This window comes from Phalangium opilio, unplaced genomic scaffold (genome assembly GCF_054372755.1).
Source record: "Phalangium opilio isolate 3A_F unplaced genomic scaffold, DU_Popi_V2 ptg000014l_1, whole genome shotgun sequence".
In the NCBI taxonomy this organism is placed as follows: domain Eukaryota; kingdom Metazoa; phylum Arthropoda; class Arachnida; order Opiliones; family Phalangiidae; genus Phalangium; species Phalangium opilio.
This window is the reverse complement of record NW_028324149.1, coordinates 3989957-4010892: the sequence shown is the minus strand read 5'-3', so window position 1 is coordinate 4010892 and position 20936 is coordinate 3989957. Positions and strand designations below refer to the sequence as shown.

At 36.3% G+C, this 20936-nt stretch overlaps 1 protein-coding gene and 1 long non-coding RNA gene across 2 annotated transcripts in view; one reads left to right on the top strand and one right to left on the bottom strand.

The window, feature by feature from the left end:
• The window catches only part of LOC149705200 (uncharacterized), a 116004-nt gene that overhangs the window by 64799 nt on the left and 30269 nt on the right, over window positions 1-20936 (top strand). The gene's annotated exons all lie outside the window — the stretch shown is intronic.
• Window positions 2690-6873, bottom strand: LOC149705204 (uncharacterized). Its single transcript, XM_089865413.1, has 4 exons — window positions 5162-6873; window positions 5007-5075; window positions 4839-4928; window positions 2690-4430 (listed from the first exon to the last, which is right to left on the bottom strand). Exons 1-4 carry the CDS (start codon window positions 6323-6325, stop codon window positions 4380-4382), a joined length of 1374 nt encoding a protein of 457 aa, XP_089721539.1. The 5' UTR covers window positions 6326-6873; the 3' UTR covers window positions 2690-4379.

The window sequence follows — 20936 nt, the reverse complement described above, 5'->3', positions numbered from 1 at the left end:
TTGTAGATTTCTTGCCAAATTTTAAACGCAATTTGGAAGCTATTAAACTTTAATTGCGCTGCCAAAAATTATAATTATATACTAAGGAAAGCGATTATGTAATGGCATATTGTAAAATACCACATTTTTAAATAGTACGTTTAGCCAATTTGAAAAAATGCCTGTTTTATTTCATCTGGGAATTTCTTGATTTTACTTAACGCTGATAAGGCGATGCTGTTATTTCAATCAAACTACTTTTCTCTTAAGATAGGGCTTTTCACGACTATATCACGTGGACTGCGCGTTATAGGCTGATGTTACATTCGTTCGATTGACATCTTACATCAAAAGAAAGTAGTTATTAGGACCAGTTATATTTAAAATACAAAACTTATATAGAGGTTCTCAACGGGATTCTCAGTGACCTTAGCATTTTTTCATTATTTTTAAGTTATTTTATTGGGAAATTATAAACCTACGCAAATATAACTCTAAATGTCAAAATTATTCCAAAAAATTTAAACCTTTAAAAATAGTTATTTGACTCAAATGGTTTGAGAACTACTTCATAGCGAAAGGTTAACTTCACTCATGTATCTTTATTTATTTAAAATAACTATTCAATCCAGTAACACTGGTGAAAGGTAATTTTTCGTATCAAAACATTATCGAGTTTAAAAACAGAGAACAAATTAAAACATTTAACTAAAAATATTGCAAAACAAATTTAATTAATTCGACATTAACTTAAAAATATATGTTTCTTATAATTATATATATTTATTTATTAAAAACAAGGTTTAAGGTAAATTTATATAAACGAATCGGGGGAATTTTACAGTTCAAACAAAGGGTAAACGATGCAATTTGTTCTTGAAAGACTATTGGCGTACTAACACAAATGGCAGACTGTATCGCCTTACAATCGGATGGGAAAATATTATTTAAGTAACATGGATAATTCTGTTTAATACTCCATCCACGAAGTATAATTTCCCCAAAAAAGAAAAACCCCTTAAAATTCCCATTAATAATTGAACTGGTATTAAGGTGTGAGAGAGAATTAACTTTTAACCAATAAAAAATTTTAAAAGAAGACTCGGGTAAATTCCCCAATTATTATATTTAAAGAAATATAATGTTTTCAAAGAAAAAGAAAAAATTATATCTTCCGTCGATACTAACAGGGTTCATACAAACCTGGAAAACAGGGAAAACCTGGAAAAATCAGGGAAATAAATAGTTGACAAAAACCTCAGGGAAATAAATAGTTGACAAAAACCTCAGGGAAATAAATAGTTGACAAAAACTTAGGGAAATAAATAGTTGACAAAAACCTCAGGGAAAACTCAGGGAAATTTCGAATTTTTAATAAAATTCAGGGAAATCAGGGAAATTTGCGTCAAACAGGGGCCGAGTAATTAAGCAAAATGTTCGTAAACATACCCTCTCCATAGGATTAACATTACACTAAATTTTGTAGGCTCTAACTCTGGTTACATTAGAGATACGGGGATGCCCTTTGAGTATATTATAGTCCAATTCGCCCACCCCCCCTCTCCTTGGTTAACATTTGCTACATAAGATACTCCATATAGGGGAAAACCTGGAAAACTCAGGGAAGTATATGGGGAAAAGCCTGGAAATCTCAGAGAAATTTGTTTTCCAAAAATTGTATGAACCCTGACGAAGTAAATTGAGAAAATCTAAAAGAAATCTGTCTGGGGGGGCGGTTAGGGGGGGGGGAAGAATTGTAAAGTTATAAATTTGTTACCGAGACGTCGACCTTCGATCCAAAATATATATTGACGGTGAAAGTAACGAGTAGTAAAAAGAAAGAAAAAAAATTTACCTTCGCAGGAACCTGTTATCATTAAAATTAAAATTGTTTTTTTGGGCAGTATAATATAAGCTTCAAGGTATTATTCGAGTAGGCCATAGACCCGATTAAGCTACAAAATTATTCCGTTGTAAACACGGGTTTTTACCCAACGAGCTAAACGTAATTTAACTATACATTTTAAGGTGTTTTCATTAATGTTATCTATATTTTTATATCTATTTAAGTAAAAGTGTATTTTTACTGACCGACTGACTGATACAAAGCTAATAAATTAGCTCCTATCCAACCCCCACCCAAAAAGGGGTCTTTTGGGGCCTGAAAAGTATCAGTAATGTCGCGTCAAACTCACGTATTATCATAAGTTTATAAGTGATATGTTCCTTCCATAAGTATGACACTTGATATACAAGTTCGTAACACTAGAGACTTACTTGTTCTGGGAGAATGACAAGCGAGAATTGCAGACTACATTCGGTGGTTAATTTTGCGGGACTTCCATCTAATCCTATTTAGTCTGTACTGACTAAGCCTTTGACAGCAGCGCCCCACCAGCAGGCGTCGCTTTACCTCGAATCTATGACCTACCTCATTCACTTCGCAACAAGCTCCAGTTTATAACCAGTGACAGACTTATGGAAGATATCTTATGAACTTATTGTATTATTTAACAATGAATTTAAGTGCCTCTTACCTTATTTAGTTTTATTTCAAAAAGTCACGTTCAAGTTACGCAATTTAATGTATGAAAAGAAAAACGTTTTATAGTCTAGAAAGGTGTACGTACAATCGAGGTGCTATTAAGTTATATTAGATAACAAATTATCGATATTATGTTATATATATTTGTAATCGATGAAGGCCAAATTAGTTAAACCAATTATTTTATTGAAAATATTATATATAGGCCTATATATTGTTATATCGGATTCAGTCACCCGTGAAAAGAAAACGCGTTTTTCAATTTTTATTACAAAATCATATAAATTTTTCGCTTTTGCTTTTATGTAGATAATTTTCAAAAGTTTAGTGCATCGAGCACCTTGTCTTATGACGGAATATCCGGTGGTATCTGGATCATCCAAAGACGACAGATATGACTTTAAACCAAAGGACTATGGGTGGGGTAATTTATAAGTCCTATCTAATATGTCTTTGGAATGAACGTACCTCCGAATGTTTCGCCTTAACCCAATATCAAGCGGTTGAGATATTTATTCTATTCACACATTTTAATTAAAGAAAGACTTCGACGCTTTTAATTCTAAAATGTGCTTCGGAAAACCCCTTAAGTGTTTGCGAATTTAGAATTTCCCAAAACTTGATTAGACGTGTTAGGGCTACTACTTAAGGTATATTACGTATCTTTAGAAATGACACTTGAGGAAATTCCCCTTCAACTTTATTTACAACGCCAGATGAAGTTTTTCAAGAACGTTTTCTTACAAATTATTTTTTCATTTTTTCGTGAGTTCTTCCAATTGCGTAATAAATCAGGATAGAAAAAAGTTGAACGCCATTTACTACGTCAGTTAAGTGTTTTCTAATAACGTTAATTGTCGTGTAATGTTGGCAAGAAATCTTTTCTGGCGGATGCCAGACAATTTTACGAATTAAGATAGGTTCCATAATAATTTAAGTAGGTGCGGTTAGTTGTTAATTTCCACGGGTCATAATGGAATTTTTTGCTTCGTCTAAACTATCTGGTAACGTTATCCTAATTGAAAAGCGTTCGTTGCCCTTCAGGTGCTCAAAACAATGCGTGACTTCACTCATCGTTATCCCGTCGTAACCTTAATTTTATCTGTCGAAAACGTGTCAACAAGTCTGCTTGGTTTTCTAGCGATAAAATTATGACTCTCTTGATATTTTAAGCGAAAGTACTAAATATTTTTGTACTAAATAATTTGAAGTGATGCTATTTGTTTTCAATTTTGAAATGTTTTTCGGGTTAAAAATTGCCTTTAGGTGGCGCGTACGAGTTCATGCCTTGATAGTTGTCAAGTGGTTAGTGAATACGCTGGGAAAACAAGCCTTACTTAGGCAGGCTCTGATAAGGAGAAATTACTTATCACATTATTTTTCTACGAAATTCTCACGTTTTAGTGGCGAAACCCTTAAAAATTTATAAGAAAAATGGACGTTTGTCTACGTCTACGTCTACGTATCTTAACAGGAAAGAAGCAGTTTTAATCTAAACGCGCGTTTTTAAGGAAAGTTATTATCAATAGTGTCGAAATTTGTTTGTGGTTTTTTTTTCAAAAGACGTCATTTAGATTATTTTTCATAAAATTATGGTTTTGCAAATTTTCTGCGGTTCGTACTATTTTACGAATTCATTTCCGTCTATGTTAAGCTCCCGTATACTGAATCTGCATTTACGTGAAAGTCAAAGGGTTCAACGTACTATCTAGCTATTTCTATCGCAATCTACCGGTGCATAATATGGCCTAATGTTGGTCGGTGCAAACTCGCAGTTGGTCATAACTCTATAATCAAAACGATGCTGGTGTGAAAGTGATAAACACTACTACTCTTCACCATTTTTCACTAAACATTATTCACTTTGAATTAAAATCACAGTGTACGTTATCAGAACGCCAAGAATCTAAAAAAGTAGATTGAAAAATATTGAAAAATTATATTAAACACATTTTTGCCCAAATTCAGTTGGATTCGTTACTCGCGACCATAATTTCATAAGATACGTTCCATACATAAGTTTGTCACTGGTTACAAACTGGAGCTTGTCATGAAGTAGGGCATAGATTCGAGGTAAAGCGAAGGAGGCCTGGAGAGGCGCTACTGTCAAAGGGTTAGTAATGCATACTAAATAGGACTAGATTTACTGCAAAATTAACCACCACCGAGTGTAGGACTTCAATTCTCGCTTGTCGTTCTCGAACTAGCTCGAGCTGTAAGTCTCTAGCATTACAAACTTGTATATGTAGTGTCATACTTATGGAAGGAACATGTTTTATAAACTTATGTTGCGACTGACACAAAATGATCTTACCGTGGGCAAGAGGGACTTTCGAATGACGCAAAATCCCCAGGCTGTAAATTGAAACGAAGCCGACGTTATTTGCGATGAGAATAGAAAGATCTGAAATGATTTAATTGTATTTTAAAATTAACGAGTAAATTTCTGGGATAACGCGAGTAATTGGAGTTCCTTTTTCACCTCTTGGTTCATTTTTTGGTTTTCTTCATCGAGTTTGAACGTTGTAAGAATTTGGTAAGACTTGCCGATCTATAAATTGATTATCAAAAGATAACGATTACTGAAAACGAAGGAATTAAATCTTTGTATCAAAGAGCGCGCTTAGATATTCTTACCTCGTCACTTATATCGTCAGAATATATGCAAATAACGAAAATCCTGGTGGCGCTGACTAGCAGATGGAATACTCTATCATTGATATCGGATCTTTCAATATTATTACTACTTTTCAGGAAAAGCACGACGACGCACATAATTGAAATTATATTAACGGCGAAACTGTAAGCTAGTACTTTGGATAATACGTTTTTAGTCTGGGTAAAAATGCGCGACAATCGGCCGAATAACAATCGCTGATACTCCAATTTGTTGGCCACTTCGAATTTCTCATCGGAAGGTATCCGGCCAATTTTCTTCAAAGTTTCGTTAAAGTTTCCGAAGCATTCTTTGAAATATCCGCAAAAGAATATGAAAAGTCCCTCGACGGCCAGTGACGATATTATTTTATGAAGCGTAGTGGCGCTCGTTAAAGTCAGTCCAAGTAGAACTTCGTACCAGTAAATAGTTTGACGATATGGAAATATTGAATAGAAGTAAAATGTCAGGTATTCGAAGATAAGCCAGACGAGAAGCCAACAAAGAAATTTCTTCCCGCGTTTGGCGGTTTTTGATCCAATAACGTTCGAGTTTTCGATACATCTCGTCACTTCTAATAAGTCTTTGCTAATGTTGCTAAAGGTTTGTCTTTTTTTGAAGAACGTTGCCCAAATTGCGAAAGCGTAAATTCCATTTATAGCGGGCAAACCGAACATGCTGATTAGTACCAGAGGCGAAGGCATGGCGGAAAAGAAAGTTGCCAATGTCAAATTGGTAAAATTAGCTCTAAAGGTGTCGTTGCCGGTTGTGTAGTTGCCGAATAAGTTGTCCCCAAAATCAGTCGCGTCATGGTTTAAATCAAAAAATACGCCGCCTACGTTACACGACATTGATATAATTATTGGTATCCAAATTTTTGGTGAAAATTTGTGTACGTTATTGGCGAGTCCATCAACGACCGCTCCAATCAGGCGCAAGTGACGCGAGTAGAAAAGATAACCTTTGGGTGTTTGGACCTTTTTGCCTATTTCACCATCGAAATTGTCCATCGTTCCAGATGAGGATCTTTGAAGTATTTCCGAGTTGCAGGCATTTTTCGGGGATCCATATATTCGGTTAAATTGCGTCGGCGCTGATTTCATTGATACCTTATTGCGTTTCCCATAATTATACATTTTAATCATTTGAAACGTTCAATTTTCACCGCTAGACTTGCCGCCAGAAGTTAGTTGCCGCATTTAAATGTGTTTTTTGCCGCTAAACGCAAAACCTTGCCAGGCAAATTCTTTTGTTAACGCGAGTATCGTGACGATTTCGTTTCTCGCAAAGTTTCTAAGGCAAACAAAGCGTTTTACCCGTCATTGTTCTCCTAAATTGCGTTCTTCGTCAAACGTCGCCCCACCCTATTTGTGACATGCGAGTTAAAACTGCCAAAGTAGTTTTGTTTGTCCGAAGAACTTGACTCTTATGAGATACGCTTATATTCCTAGTAAACAACAAGCGAACAAAAGTTAATCTTTATCATTCATAAGTTCGTAACATATGTTTCATAAGTTTGTCACTGGTTTGTCATGAAGTGATTGAGGTAGGTCATAGGTTCGAGGTAAAGCGACGCCTGGTCAGGCGCTGCACAGACTAAATAGGAAGATGAACTGCTAAAGCGAGTGTCGTCAAATCTTGCTCGAACTAGCTCCAAGTAAGTCCTTAGCATTACGTAGTATATGTAGTGTCATACTTATGGAGGAACATATCTTATAAGTGAATGTTAAATAGCACCCATTCGCTCATACACGATTTCTTTTCCTTTTTTAGAAGCGTATCTCTATAAATATTATCTCTGGGTTTTACGTTTGTAGTTTTAATAAGTGTTTTTTCGCGTGGAGTGTTTTTTCGCGTGTATTCAAAATGCGTGTACTTTTCGCGCGTCTTATCATATACAAGGTGTATTCTCTCGGTCCAAATGAGTCAATAACAATTGCTACCCTTGGTTCGGACCTTTCCCTGCCCCGTTCCGCGAAAGTTTTGCTCGGCCGCCTCGCCCCCGTCCAGGTGTTGCTCTGGCTGATCCCCAGCTCTTGGCAACCTTCTGGGGGCCGCGGATACATTCTTGGACCGTATGGCACTGCTGTGCTCGGAGGGACCCCCCGCCCCCTCGAGCCTTCCGCTGCCTTAGTCCATCCCTGTCACCGACCACCTCCTGGCTGGGCTCGCTGCCGACGGTGCTCTCGTCACCTACTCAAGGGGCGTTAGTCGCGGCCGCAGGCCGGGCCCGTGTGCCTTGACGGTGGTTTCGCAGGTTCCATGGGAAAAATGATGAGAGACGATTGGGGGGCGCTGATAAGGCCCCCCCGCCAGGTGCAGCGCCTAATCAAATGGCCTCTGAAAAAGTCACATTGCGTCACGTTCTTAGAAAACACCTTGTACTATGGCCTTAACGCGTTATTATTGTCCATAAGGTAGCGGAAGCGTCGTCCAACCGTTATTGGGAAACGCGTGAATACAAATATTGTTTAACAAAGGTATAATGGACTTTTCCGTTAATTCACTCTTTCTTAAAATGTTTTTAACATTTTTGGTGGAACGCCTCCGAAAGTAAATAGAGAAATTGTTAATTAAATGTTTTCGAGGAAACAAGAGATCGCTATTCAGTTTAGATAGAGTCACTTGTCAAGTCATTTCCAATACATTTTGACCATAAATTGACTTAACGTTCTTCAATAATAAATATTATATTAATGTTTTAAAACGTAGGTCGATAGTGCATGGCGTAGCCGTAAAGATATAATATATTACTAATTTGAACTATCTGTTAAGTTCATGTATATTTTAATTTTAAAACACGAAGTACGTGTAACTCTCTATAAAATGCGTGTGGTGTAAGTATCCTTTGAGGTCACCTTGCCCACCAACTGGTTAAATTTCAGTTAAATCCTTTTAACCCCGGAAAATACGTAAATCGATTATAAATGAAAGTGAAAGCGATGAGCGAAAGTACGTATTTGGCAGGCCGCAAATTGCTCAAATTTGGCTGCCTTTGACGTATTTGGCGTCCAAAAGTAGAAGTGACCGTGATAGGTAATTCTTTTGTTTGAGGGTTAATTCATTTGGAGATCGTTATCCTCGTGTCTTAAGGGGGGCTGCATGAAAGTAAAGGCCGTTAGCTTAAAACGCTTGATCACTATCATCTCCGTAGCTACGTGAGTTAAGAAAAATACATATTTAAGATTCTACGCGCGTACTGTTCCGTCCGTCACGCCAAAAGGACAATCATTTAAATTAAACATAGGGGAAAGAAAAAAAAGGAGTTTGTCTGGGTTTTCACCTCCTTGAACAAAATATTTTAATAAATTTCCCTGGGCCCATTTTGTTTGCACCCACCACCTTGTGGGTGTTAATGATCTAGAGTATGTTATTCCCTTTGTTCTAGCGCATTATGACCCCATGGGTCACCCAATGACGTTCTCATCAAGTAAATTCACTTCTTTGAGCCACTTCCGCTTCGAATTCATCAGTGAAAGTACTCTATTATAACTTTCCATTTTAATTTATCAACTCTTGTTACTATATGCGTAAGTTATGTTCCATAAGTATGACACTTCGTATATTTCTTAGTCCTACACTCGGTGGTTAATTTTTCAGTCCATCTAGTTCTATTTAGTACTCATTACTAAGCCTTTGATAGCAGGGCCTCACCAGCAGGCGTACATCGCTTTACTTCGAATCTATGACCTACCTCATTCACTTCATGACAAGCTCCAGTTTCTAAGTTACCAGAATTTACAAACTTATGGCCAACATATCTCATTAATTTATGCTATATGTTACAAGGGTATATTATCAGTGCGCGCGCGTTACGCTTTTAATTAACATTCTTGGTCTCTAATTTCTAATCGTAAAAACATTTCTTTACCGTAATTATTTTGAATTAGGCGTACGTACGATAAGAAATTTTTTAAGTCAAGGCTATGAAAGTGGGCGCAATTTAGTTCCAAAACATTAAAGAATTAAACACATTTAAAATTGAATTGGAATTAAAATGAACTCGCAACATTTTAAAGGAGGTCTGGTTTGTTTCGTGTCTAATAACAAAGACCAATTTTTGAAGCCAATGATGAATGGACTTTTGACTATTTGTATTGTTAAATAATTTTTCAATAATTTTCAGAATAGGTACGACTTTTTTTAGTGTAAATATATTTCATTCTGAACCATTTTGTCGTCTAGGCACGTGCTAATCAAAAACGTGTGTCGAAGCTGGTCTTTTAGTTAATTTTCGATAAGCCTAATGATATGCGTCATATAATTACATGCGAATATTAATTATTATTATTTTATTCGTGAAATAAAATGGCGTGATATAAAAATTAATACGATTTTAATTGATATTCATATTTAAAGGAAACTAATAAATTAATTGCGATTTTTAAAAGGTGCCAGCAGTATTTTTCTCGCCAACTTGATTGAGAAACAAGAGTACCTGGCTTTGAAAACAACAATTTATAAAAATTTTCAAAAGGCAGTATCTTTGGAAAAAAATCTTTTGACAAAGACCTTAATGGGGTTGGGGTTCACCTTAAACTCAAAGTGAATAACAGTTTTCCAAGTCAATTACGAAACTATTCAATCGTATGATAAATGACCGCGATAAAATGAATCAAGGGTCAAGTGTACAACGAAAAAACACCCGCATTGTATGAAAAAGAAAAAGACCACAACTAAACTTTTGTTGATGGTTTTGAATTGAAGATAAGTTTGGTAAAATTTAGACCTAACATCCGGTGGTGTGTGGTCAACGTAAGACGGTATCCCCGAAATTCATTTGTTTGAGCCATAACTATCGTCTTTGGAATGAAGGTACCGACAAGCGAGAATTGACTATACACTCGGTGGTTAATTTTGCAGTTCATCTAGTTCTATTTAGTCTGTACTAAGCCTTTGACAGCACCCCACCACCAGGCGTAGCTTTACCTCGAATCTATGACCTACCTCATTCACTTCGTAACAACCTCTCAGTAACAGCGACAAACTTATGAAACATACTTATGAACTTACGCTATTAGAAAGGGCCTATTAAAAAGCGTTTATTACCCAAACCAGGCCCAAACTTATGGAGAATGTGATAGTCTTATGTTAAAAGCAAAATCCCTGTGCTAATATCTCTTTCATACACGCGGCGTTGTGCACGTTTACACACACACGTGACTTTCTTGGACCAAATAAATGCCTAATACGAATTATTATATTTAATTTTTTTCCCCCGCTTTGAAAGTCAATTTTAAATTTCACAATAAATGAAACGAGGAAAAGCGCTCCTTTTCATAACAAGATTCTTAATAGTTGGTATTTTGCAAAAGCGGTTTTTTCAAATTACCTTTCCACGTCACTCTTTTCATCAATTGAATATCCAATATGAGATTTGTGGTTTTGATTGTCCTCCGCACTTTCGTCTCGTCTCGCGTCTTTATCGACCTTGAACTTTACTTTTCTTCATCCATTTATTATTATTTCATCGAAAGAAAAGATTTACGTAAGAAAGTTGGTGTCAAGGTGTGTACGAAAATCAAAATAAATAACCCGAATAAACAATATTTGTGCAACATTTTATATAGATGTTGACCCTTATATTTCTTATAAGTCTGCCAGAAATTAAAGGGTGTGCGAAAATCAAAATAAATAACCCGAATAAACAATATTTGCAACATTTTTATAGATGTTGACCCTTTTTAAGTCGTTAAGGTATTTCTTATAAGTCTGCCAGAAATTAAAGGGTGTGTTCCAATGCCGGATTAAGAGGGGGTTTTGGACAGAGTGGGCACCTGCCCCCGGGGCTCCCAGGCTTTTAGGGAGGCCCCGGAATTTTAAGGCATCCCCCTGGGCGAAGGCGAATTTGATCAAATGAAGGGCTCAGTCCCTAACTTAAGGGTTGTGCTCCCCGGGCTCCGTTTGTCCTATTCCGGCCCTGGTGTGTTCTTAGGGTCAAAGGGCACAAGTATTAAGTGTCAATGAAGAATAACATTTAGTTACAAAGATATGGGGTCCCAAACATTGATTGGCCTCTAAAACATTAAGGAAATAGGGCAGGGCGTGTGAATTAACACCATCGCCGACCAGACGTTGAAACTTCTTAATTAGAAGCGTCAAAATTAATATTAACCTCGTTATCTAATTAGTACGATCTAATTAGTATAGTCGCGTTCAGCTTAATATAATTTAAAACAATTATAACAAAATGGTCATAACCATAATTTAGCATCATATTCCATAATACGCGTGGTAACTCGAACCTTTCTACACCATCGGAATAAAGTTAGCATCTTCCTAAAAACGTAGGAGAGACTAAAAAAATTTAAAACTAATAAACACCGATAATTTTGGCCTTAAAAGTTAGTACTCGAAACAAGAACGACCTTACTACACGCACGATCAAGTACCATTAATTCACGAAAAGTATTAAAAAACATCCGACTTAATACGATGCTAAACTTTAAACATATTAAAATGTAGGTACATACGAGTTTTGTTATTTAATGTTTATTTAACACATTTAAAGAAACGATATAATGAATGATAAAGGTTAAGCAAGGTGAGGGTAATATTTGAGAGTTTCGAAATCATAATAACAACGCTTTTGATTGAAAATATTTGAATTGGCTATTTGAATTCTAGTACGCTTTTCACCCAATGACCTGAAAAATGGCCTAGAGGTTACGCTTATTATTTCAATTGTTAGCGCTTTTCAAGTTAAAAGATAATCGCGTTAAATAAGTATTTTCAATTTCTACATCACTTCAAAATTTTATAAAGGTTTTTAAATTTTAATCCACGCTTATTGATATACAGAGTGTTATAAAAAGAATGGTACGTAGGACAGCAGGGTGGTTCTATGAACGATTTTGCCCTTACAAGGGTATGATTTTTACCATAAGTTTATGAGATATGTTCTAAGTCTTTGACAGCACCAGGCGTCGCTTTACGAGAATCTATGACGTTTTACCTACGTCACTTCATGACTGGCTCTCAATAAAACTGACGGAACATACCTCTTAAATAAATTAGCATTGTTTTTCAGTTTCTTACTTAGTTTTAAGGGGTCTTCCCTAAAACACTTTTTACTAGATAAATCGTATCTTGTTTTGTTGCAAAATATCGTTTGAATTACAGATTGATTGCCCATCCCACTTCAGTTCGGTCCACCCTTTTTGAACACCCTGTATTTTTGATTGAATCCGACGACTGTAGTATTGGAGTTTGAAAAGTGACAAATACGTTCTGTAGTATAAACACGTATTAACCTTATAAGAAAGTATTTGAAACGAGCGTGTATATCACACGAGTCATTCATTCGAAGGAGAACTTAATTTGATGTTAGTGGGACAAGGCATCCGTCGTTGATGTAACCACCGCCAGAGGGCTCTGAATTAGAAACCCCAGCTCCGAGATCGAAATACTATCGGTATTTTTCGATCGAAAAATAAAAATGGTAGAGGTTTGGTTTGGTTTTTTCCATGAAATGTCTCGGTTCGTCAGCACCAGAGGGCGAGTCACGTCTTAAACTCGTATACATAAAAACTTAAAACCCGCGCTCATCAAGGTTTTCGAAACCTTGGCTACTTGGCGTTTGTAAACACGCTAGTAATAATTTCGTATTAATAGAGATAAAGACGGATTATAAACAAAGGTTTATTATAGGCCTTACATTCGGAAGCCCCTTATCATTTTGAAAAAGCTAACGAGCTTTGATAAGTACTGGACCTCTAGATTATGTCCGTGACATTCGACTCTTTTACCTCAACTTTTATAAAACCTTCGTCGTTCTGCCTAGAAGTTGGTTTAATTCTCAATACGTTCAGCATATGTTTATAAGATATGTTCCTTCCATAAGTATGACGCTACGTATACTTCGTAATGCTAGAGACTTCCATTCGGTGGTTAATATTTCAGTCCGACTCGTTCTGTTTAGTCTGTACTAAGCCTTTGACAGCAGCGCCTCACCAGGTGTCGCTTTACCTCGAATCTATGACCTAACTCATTCACTTCGTGACAAGCTCCAGTTTGTAACCAGTGACAAACTTATGGTACTTTATCTTATGAACTTACGCTTCAGCGTGTTCCAATAAGGGTGTTTACATTGGACCAAAGTACAGTGGAACGGGGCTATTTTGGGTATAAAATTGAACCTACATGACATTTTGCTCATTAACGGATACCCCCTATATAAGTAATGATTTACTTAAGTTTTTTACGGATGAAACCTTAATGAATTAAATTAGCATTACGTCTTCAGTTTCTAACTCAAATTTAAGGGGGTCATCCATAAAACACTTTGTCTTTGGGGTGTCCCTTGTTTAATTTGATTAGGCGTTGAAGTATCCCACGTGACTTTGGCGCTGTAATGGCGCCTTTTTTTGGACCATTACACCCTTAATAAAAGTTTTAGCTCATCTTTTAACTTTCCCCCGTAAAAAGAACTTGTTATTATACGGAATTAAACGCGTTTCGCGTAATTTTGGACGAAACTGTAAGATGGGGTGCATGGTGTTCCATCGAGGGGAAGAACGAAATACCTTTTCGGAATCTAGGCCAAAATACTTCCGCTTTTTGAAACAGAAAGTGATTTACATACGAGGAAAGTAGCGAAAGTAAAATCGAGCCCCCCCCCCCCCCTGTTGATCGTATTTGGGACAAACCAATTCGGCCAGTACTACTTAGACCACCCCCCCCCCCTCCCCAGCCCCACACACACACCCCGTTTTACAATCAACATTTGTGACCTAGACACCCTTAAAGATCTATTTTAAGAAGGTAAAACTAATTTTTTCCAACGAGTAAAATACTTCAAAAACAATTAACGAAAAAGTCGCATAGTCATGATGGAACCATTTTTACTTTGAACTTCAAACATTATCGATAATTATGATTTAAAAATAATAATCGTGGAACGTTAATTAGCTTACTAAGATTTTATTAATTAAAGTCACCCCATCAAAGTTAATTAACCATTTCGATCCTATATTTTCTTTTAATAGCTTAGATTTCAAATTTAGCGTTACGTTTAAGATTTGAAATACCATCAAAATCTCAGGCTAACGTTTCTCGTTGCTTAATTGTTCAAATTGATTTAGCATTCCACGAATTATTTCTAAATTTGCCATATAGATGTCGCCCCAGTTTGTTCGTTTATTGTAATAAAATTTAATATAAAGCTCTCGTGGCACATTAAATTAATTTCAATTCAATAATTAAATAGCTAAGTTTGTTAAGGTTAATTCAAAATGATCTTCGAATAGCCCTGACGAATCGGAGTAATTAGCCTTCCGCAGCAGGCGATATCTGATCGATTCCGATCTTAATTAACTTCCGAAATTTAAAACTAGCACCAAACTTACTAAATTCATTATTTTTGCCTTTGAATTTTAACTCGGGGCTTCAAATTTCTCCATTTTTAACTTTGAATAGAATTGATAAAAGTTTTATCTCCTCTCTCAGGTGCGCTAAATTAGTTACTGTTGATAAATTTCTAATAGTGGCGCGATGTGTCTCGTGCTCGATGACATTGACCTAATATACTAAACTGTACTGTATTTTATATATATATAGAAATGATAAGAGACTAAATATACGCCTTCGGGTAGAGTCGTTAATTGTATTTATATAAGCCTAAGTTAAGTGACAACCATAAGTGAGATAGTTTCCATATTCTAACCCGCGCCAAGATGTAACGCCAGACGTAGCCCGAGTTCACTACACGTGGGTCGAGGCAAGCCAGCTAGCGCTGCCTCTAACGGTGGTTCTTGGTGAGAGGGGGGATACCTCAATGGCGGTCACTCATCTGTGTGTTGGTTTATCTGTATGGAATTTCCGAAATAGTCAATAGGGAGCTAACAGTTCTGACCCTGAAACGTCACACCCTGTTCTATCTCTTACTGGAGTTTCATCCCCCCTAATGGCGGGTTGGAAGCAGTATTCTACGCGCAAAAATGATGCCAACCAGAGGGGGGGGGGTACTGCGTGACGTCAGACTATCTCTTCCCCCTAGCACGCAGTTGTTAGCTCCCTATATTCGTCAAAATGATCGTCGTCTAGAAGTTACTGTTTTGTTGGGTTTCCAAATTGGATTTCCAAGACACAATTTCTATGAGAGGCGTATTTATGGTTATGGTAGACTTCTGATGCCTGTTACGCGCCTGATAAGAAATGTCAGGCGTCTATAGACTGAATATAAAAACTATAAATGCGGACCAACTGTGACAATCTATCGGCAAAAAAAAAGCCGTTCTAACCAGTTTTCGTTGTTTTTGTTTTTATGGGATAAGTTCTAATTCGATAATAACGGCGCTCTTGAAGGTCAGAATTAACGCCTGCATAATTAAAACGGAACGGTACGGTTATCTCGTGTGTTTTTGACCTTTCACCTCATTTCGAGACGTTATTTTTATTTACCAGACCAGATTTTTCTTTTCTTTTCTATACATTTCTATTTCGTCGTATCATTTTTCATGGAAGATGTTAGTAACGGATTGCGAGTTAAGTCTTTCCTGATTATTCGAGGTAAAGCGACGCCTGGTGGTGAGGCGATGCTGTCAAATTGGGGCTTAGTAATGCAGACTAAATAGGACTAGATGGAGGTCCTGCAAAATTAACCACCCCCGAGTGTCGGACTTCAATTCACGTCGCTTGTCGTTCTGGAACTAGTTATCTCGAGTCTCTCAGTAGCATTACGCAGTATAGGTAGTGTCATACTTATGGAAGGAACATATCACTTATAAACTTATGATATTATAGACATAGATTTTAAAGCTATTTTAAAATTGGGCGAACGCTAAACTTTTAAACACCGTATTAAAATGACGGCGAAATATGACAATTTAGCTAACGCAATTTTGAGAGTTGTTTAGCCTCTAGCTGCAAATTCTTCTGTCGCTTTAAGCGTATAACCATTCCTATCAAATCAATTGATGATAACAGGAAAGGGTTATTTTTTCCTCAATCCTCGGTGGTGTCTTTATTTGGTGGTTCTTTTGAAAGACCTTACGCGTAATGAGCTTAAAAAATGTAGTAATTCCACTTTTACAAAAACAAGGAAACAATTTTCAACTATATTTTTCCTATGGAAAGTGAGAAGTTACCGTCAGGCCAAGTGATATAAACATTGCGTAATTAATTTCTCGTCATAAATATGTTTTCCAAAAATTTTAAAATTTTTCTTAAATAATGGGGAGATGCCCGTTGGTGGTTTTTCTGTTTTCTTTTTCTCTCTTGGCGGCAATGCCTCGTTTAATCAAAATACGTTACTTTATATATAAAAAAAAGGTAATTAATTTAGCCCCGAAGAAATAATTAGGGTTTTCCTATAGTAAGGGTTTTTACAGATGGGAAAATTTTATTAAAATTTAGAAAGGCGACCTTGAATTTAATGAAGTATCAAAATAAAACATTCCTCCACTATTTAGGGACGTAATTAGTATAGAAGTGACACCCGGAATTCCTCTCTATATTCCGTCTTTGCTAGGCGAGGATATAACTTGAAGCGTAAGTTTATAAGTGATATGTTCCTTCCATAAGTATGACACTACCAATACTTCGTAATGCTAACTGAGAGACTTAGCTCGAGCTAGTTCTAGCAGAACGACAGAAGCGAGTCAATTGAAGTCCTACACTCTGTGGTCAATTTTGTAGTCCATATAGGTCCTATTTAGTCTGCATTACTAAGCCTTTGATAGCAACGCCTCACCAGGACTCGCTGTACCTCGAATCTATGACCTACCTCACTCACTTCATGTCAAGCTCCAGTTTGCAACCAGAGATTAACAAACTTAGGGCGAACATATCATATGAACTTAGGCATGCTTGAAGTCAATAAAATAATGTTCTATTATTTCCACTTATATATCATTCTCAGCGCCACTAATAACTTGTTATTATCTCTTTTTGATTTGGCTATTTCGGCGCGTAGGATTTAATTATAGACAATGTAAAGGGGTTTATTTTTTTCATTGACTGACGTTAAACTTCAGATGTTCGAGTCGTTTAATCGTGATTTGGATTGGGGGGGGGGGGGGTATTTCCGAGGCTAGCGACAATTTAATCGCAATCTAGAAGCTTCTTTTCGCTTTGAGTCAAATTTCCTCTTTTAGAAACGTAAACACTTTTCTTTAACCTTGAAATTCTATTCTCCAAGCTCAACAACATACGAAAAAAAAATCAAATTGCGTAACTCGGGTATGGTATTAATGCGTCTGTACCACTAGAATTAGAATGAAGAAAATATGTTTTGGTAGAACAATCCCTGACTATAACGCGTTAGGATGTTTTTATTTTAAAGTAACCAAAACATTATTATTCAACCCGTGTTTTGTTTTAATTCGTTCTTTAATTGTCCAGTTTTTCGCTGATTTATCAAAATACATTGACTACCAATATTAACGTCAATATCTCCCCTCTCAGTACAACTCTATTACAACGTCTTTCCAAGGATGATTAAGCTTGAAGTGGTCATTTTAATTGAAGACAATTAACTGGCATATTTTCTAACTATTTATGTGGAAATCTCGAGTTTCTTTCCGAAAATAATTAAAAGCGCTTCATCGAGCAACTTTGGTTTATTTCAATTTAGGTTCATCCTTGTAAAAGTTCATTTATCTCAGTTACTTAATACTGTAGTGTCAATGGTAGGCTTTTGCTAATCGTAACATTCAGTTTATTGCATTTAGGGTTTGGGATAACGCTATACAAAAATTAGTGACGTGTAGAATCTGAAAATATACATCTATACCAAGGTTTAGGGAAAAAACTTTAGCCCGTTCGCTTCCTTTTAATAATGCACTGTATAAATAGGTAAATTCTTGGTGCGGTTTTGGGAAAAAAAAGAAATTGTAGAATTCCTCGTAAGGAAACAGTTTCACGCTTTAGTGAAGATGATTATTGGAATAACAATGGACGAGGTAAAGTCACGAGAAAGCATTGTAAATTATCATTAGATTTAAGTATGTTTAAAATAAAGTTACGATTAAAAACGCCAATATAAGTTCTAACTTATCTTTCAAAAAAATTTCAAGAATGACGTTGGTAATTTAACAGATTGTACGTTTTTCTATAATAGTACATTGCGATTTTTACGTAAGTTTAATTTGCAAAGGTAATGGTGAGGCAGTTGCTAGGGTCGCGATTTTTGCAGTTTGTTGCTAAAAATGAAGATATTGCAGAATTAAATTTCGCTTAAAAACATTAACAATATTTATTCTCGTAAGTTCAACTCATCGACCGGAACCTAGAAGGAAAATTACTCATATTTACAATATTACGAGCATTACGCGTACATCATACCCTCCTGTTTACCTTCCGAAGGAATTTTTAAAAAAGATTTTTTTCTGCTAGAGTGATTACCCATACATACGTACGTAAATATATCTGCAGAAGCGCTGTGAAAACGAACCAACTGAGACCATATTGTTACTCTTCAAACAAAGTGAAGATAACCTTGATGAAGGCGCCCCATTTCGGAATGGTCTCAACATACTAGCGACAACATTAATAACACTGGTTTAATTTTCAAAACCGAATGTTCAACGGAAGAAGTCACTCTTTCATTTCAAAATGCTCACCGTCAAATATCAAATGACCACTTTCTGTTGTCTATGCTTGGAATTATTTGTACACTCCTGACGAATGACGATGATAATTTGTCATAAGATCAGTAACGCGAAACGAAACCTAGGTGTCAGTGGCCTCGTCGGACCCATCAACTGGAAACGCTCTCTTCTTCGAAATTTATTAACGCTCTGAACTATTTCAAATGCCATCTTTTTGACATTTTGGACTATTTTAATGTCAAATATTAATATTATGGAAATTCCTTGTCGCTTAGAAACATTTTAAATAACTTTCATTTTTGGTACTTTTATTTTCGGACCATTCAAATTATTTGTCGACCATTCGAATTATCTTCCGACCATTCGAACTATTTTCCGACCATTCGAATCAATTATCATGCCTTTTTAAAGTGGAATTAATTTTCCAATGTAGGATGTCACTACCGTTGTATTAATTCTTCTTAGTTGATTTCTTTTAATTGACGAGTTTTAGTGTAGTGGCGCGGGAATAGCCGAGCGCCGTGTTACCTTTAATAGTACGAAGCGAGGGGGGGGGGTTAAGTTATATTTTAGCAAATCGTAGCGAGCCCCTTGGCGACGTTACTCGTTCTAGAGTATTTTGGAATCTAAACTTGTTTGTCCGTCTTATAAATAAGGAAAATCCGCCGGAAGGTCGTTACCCCTTCACTCGCCAAAGACCGGCTTCTTCATCTAGAGAACTGAACCCAAAACTTATAAAGAAGCTAATTTTTAAAGTCCAATCGAATAAACGCGGACTCTATTTAAAAAAAAAAAAAACATCAAAATAATCCGATGCGATGACACCTTACAATGGCGGTTTAAGTTTGACTTCGAAACAAATAACTCAGCTTCCCCATTCTTAACGACACTAAACGTTATAACTCTGGTTCCTTAAGAGATACGGTCAAGTCCTTCGAGTATGTTATAGCCCTATTTCTCACCTTTCCAAGGATACTAAACACTTGGGCTTTCGTCAGATTTGGGCTCGAGTAATTAAGCAAATTAACAAAAATGTCTCTAACAGATGTCGCCCGTGCCGTTGTACAATTTATACGATACTAGGTTTTTTTTAACTAATTTATGACGTAATGGATTGGAAAGTCGTCTTAGACGGCAGCCATTGAATTGAAAAAAAAAAAGTGTAGCGTATGATAGACGGCGGATGCGAAGGCCAATTTTGAAAGGTCAAAAATAATCGAAGCAGTATAATAGCCCATGATTTTCAATGGTGTATTGAACCATATTTTATCGATGGCAATGAGAACTCTCTTTGATAAATGTATTATAATTGAGGAGTGGCTCTAAGAAGACGATCGACGTATTTCAAAGGCTTAAAGCCATAATGTTCAGAAATTGCAAAGTTCAATTTGAGACCTCTTCATATTAAAAGCCCGACTCCAAAAAAGATAACTTTCTATGTGCTGGGAATTCCCCAACAAATTACCCACTTTAATCGCCTATATTTTAAAGTCGACTTATCCCGATAAAGTGTAAGGACCAAAAACTTGACGTATTTTCCCAGGCAAGCCACGGACCCCGTATCGCATTAAAATTTGATTTAATTGCGAAAAGATTTTTGAATCATTTATAATAATAATTACGTAGGGTATATTGCGAAAATGGTTAAATATGAAGGAGAAGGTTCATCTTGACGAGGAAATATTTTGGTTAAAAGCCCGAAACTACGCAATCAGGCGTTGAGAAATTTCACGCTTTGCCATCAGAATTCCTCCCTGTACATCGTCATTAAATTGAACTTTTAGTTCGTTTAAAGATTATTCGTTTTATCTTCACTGAAACGTCTTCATTCATTGTACTTATCATCCGTATTTCGCCAATTGCGTCTCACTTGTTGTTATTATGTTACTTATGATGTTTAACACTGAACTTTGAAGGCTCGTAACTCTGGTTCTACTAAAGATACGGGGATGCCCTTTGAGTATGTTATAGTCCAATTTGTCCCCCGTCCAACCATACTAAAAACTTAGGGCTACGACAAACAGGGGCCGAGCTCCATTAAGTCTCTAGCATTACTTAACGAAGTTACGAACATATCTTATAAACTTATGATAGGAAGCCTGTGTTTATTCCTAGGCAGGCGTATTAACATGACTGTGCCCTTGAAAAATCCCATCGCGTGAGATAAGCTCATCAAACGCGTGCGCTTCTAAGAACATTCTAAAAA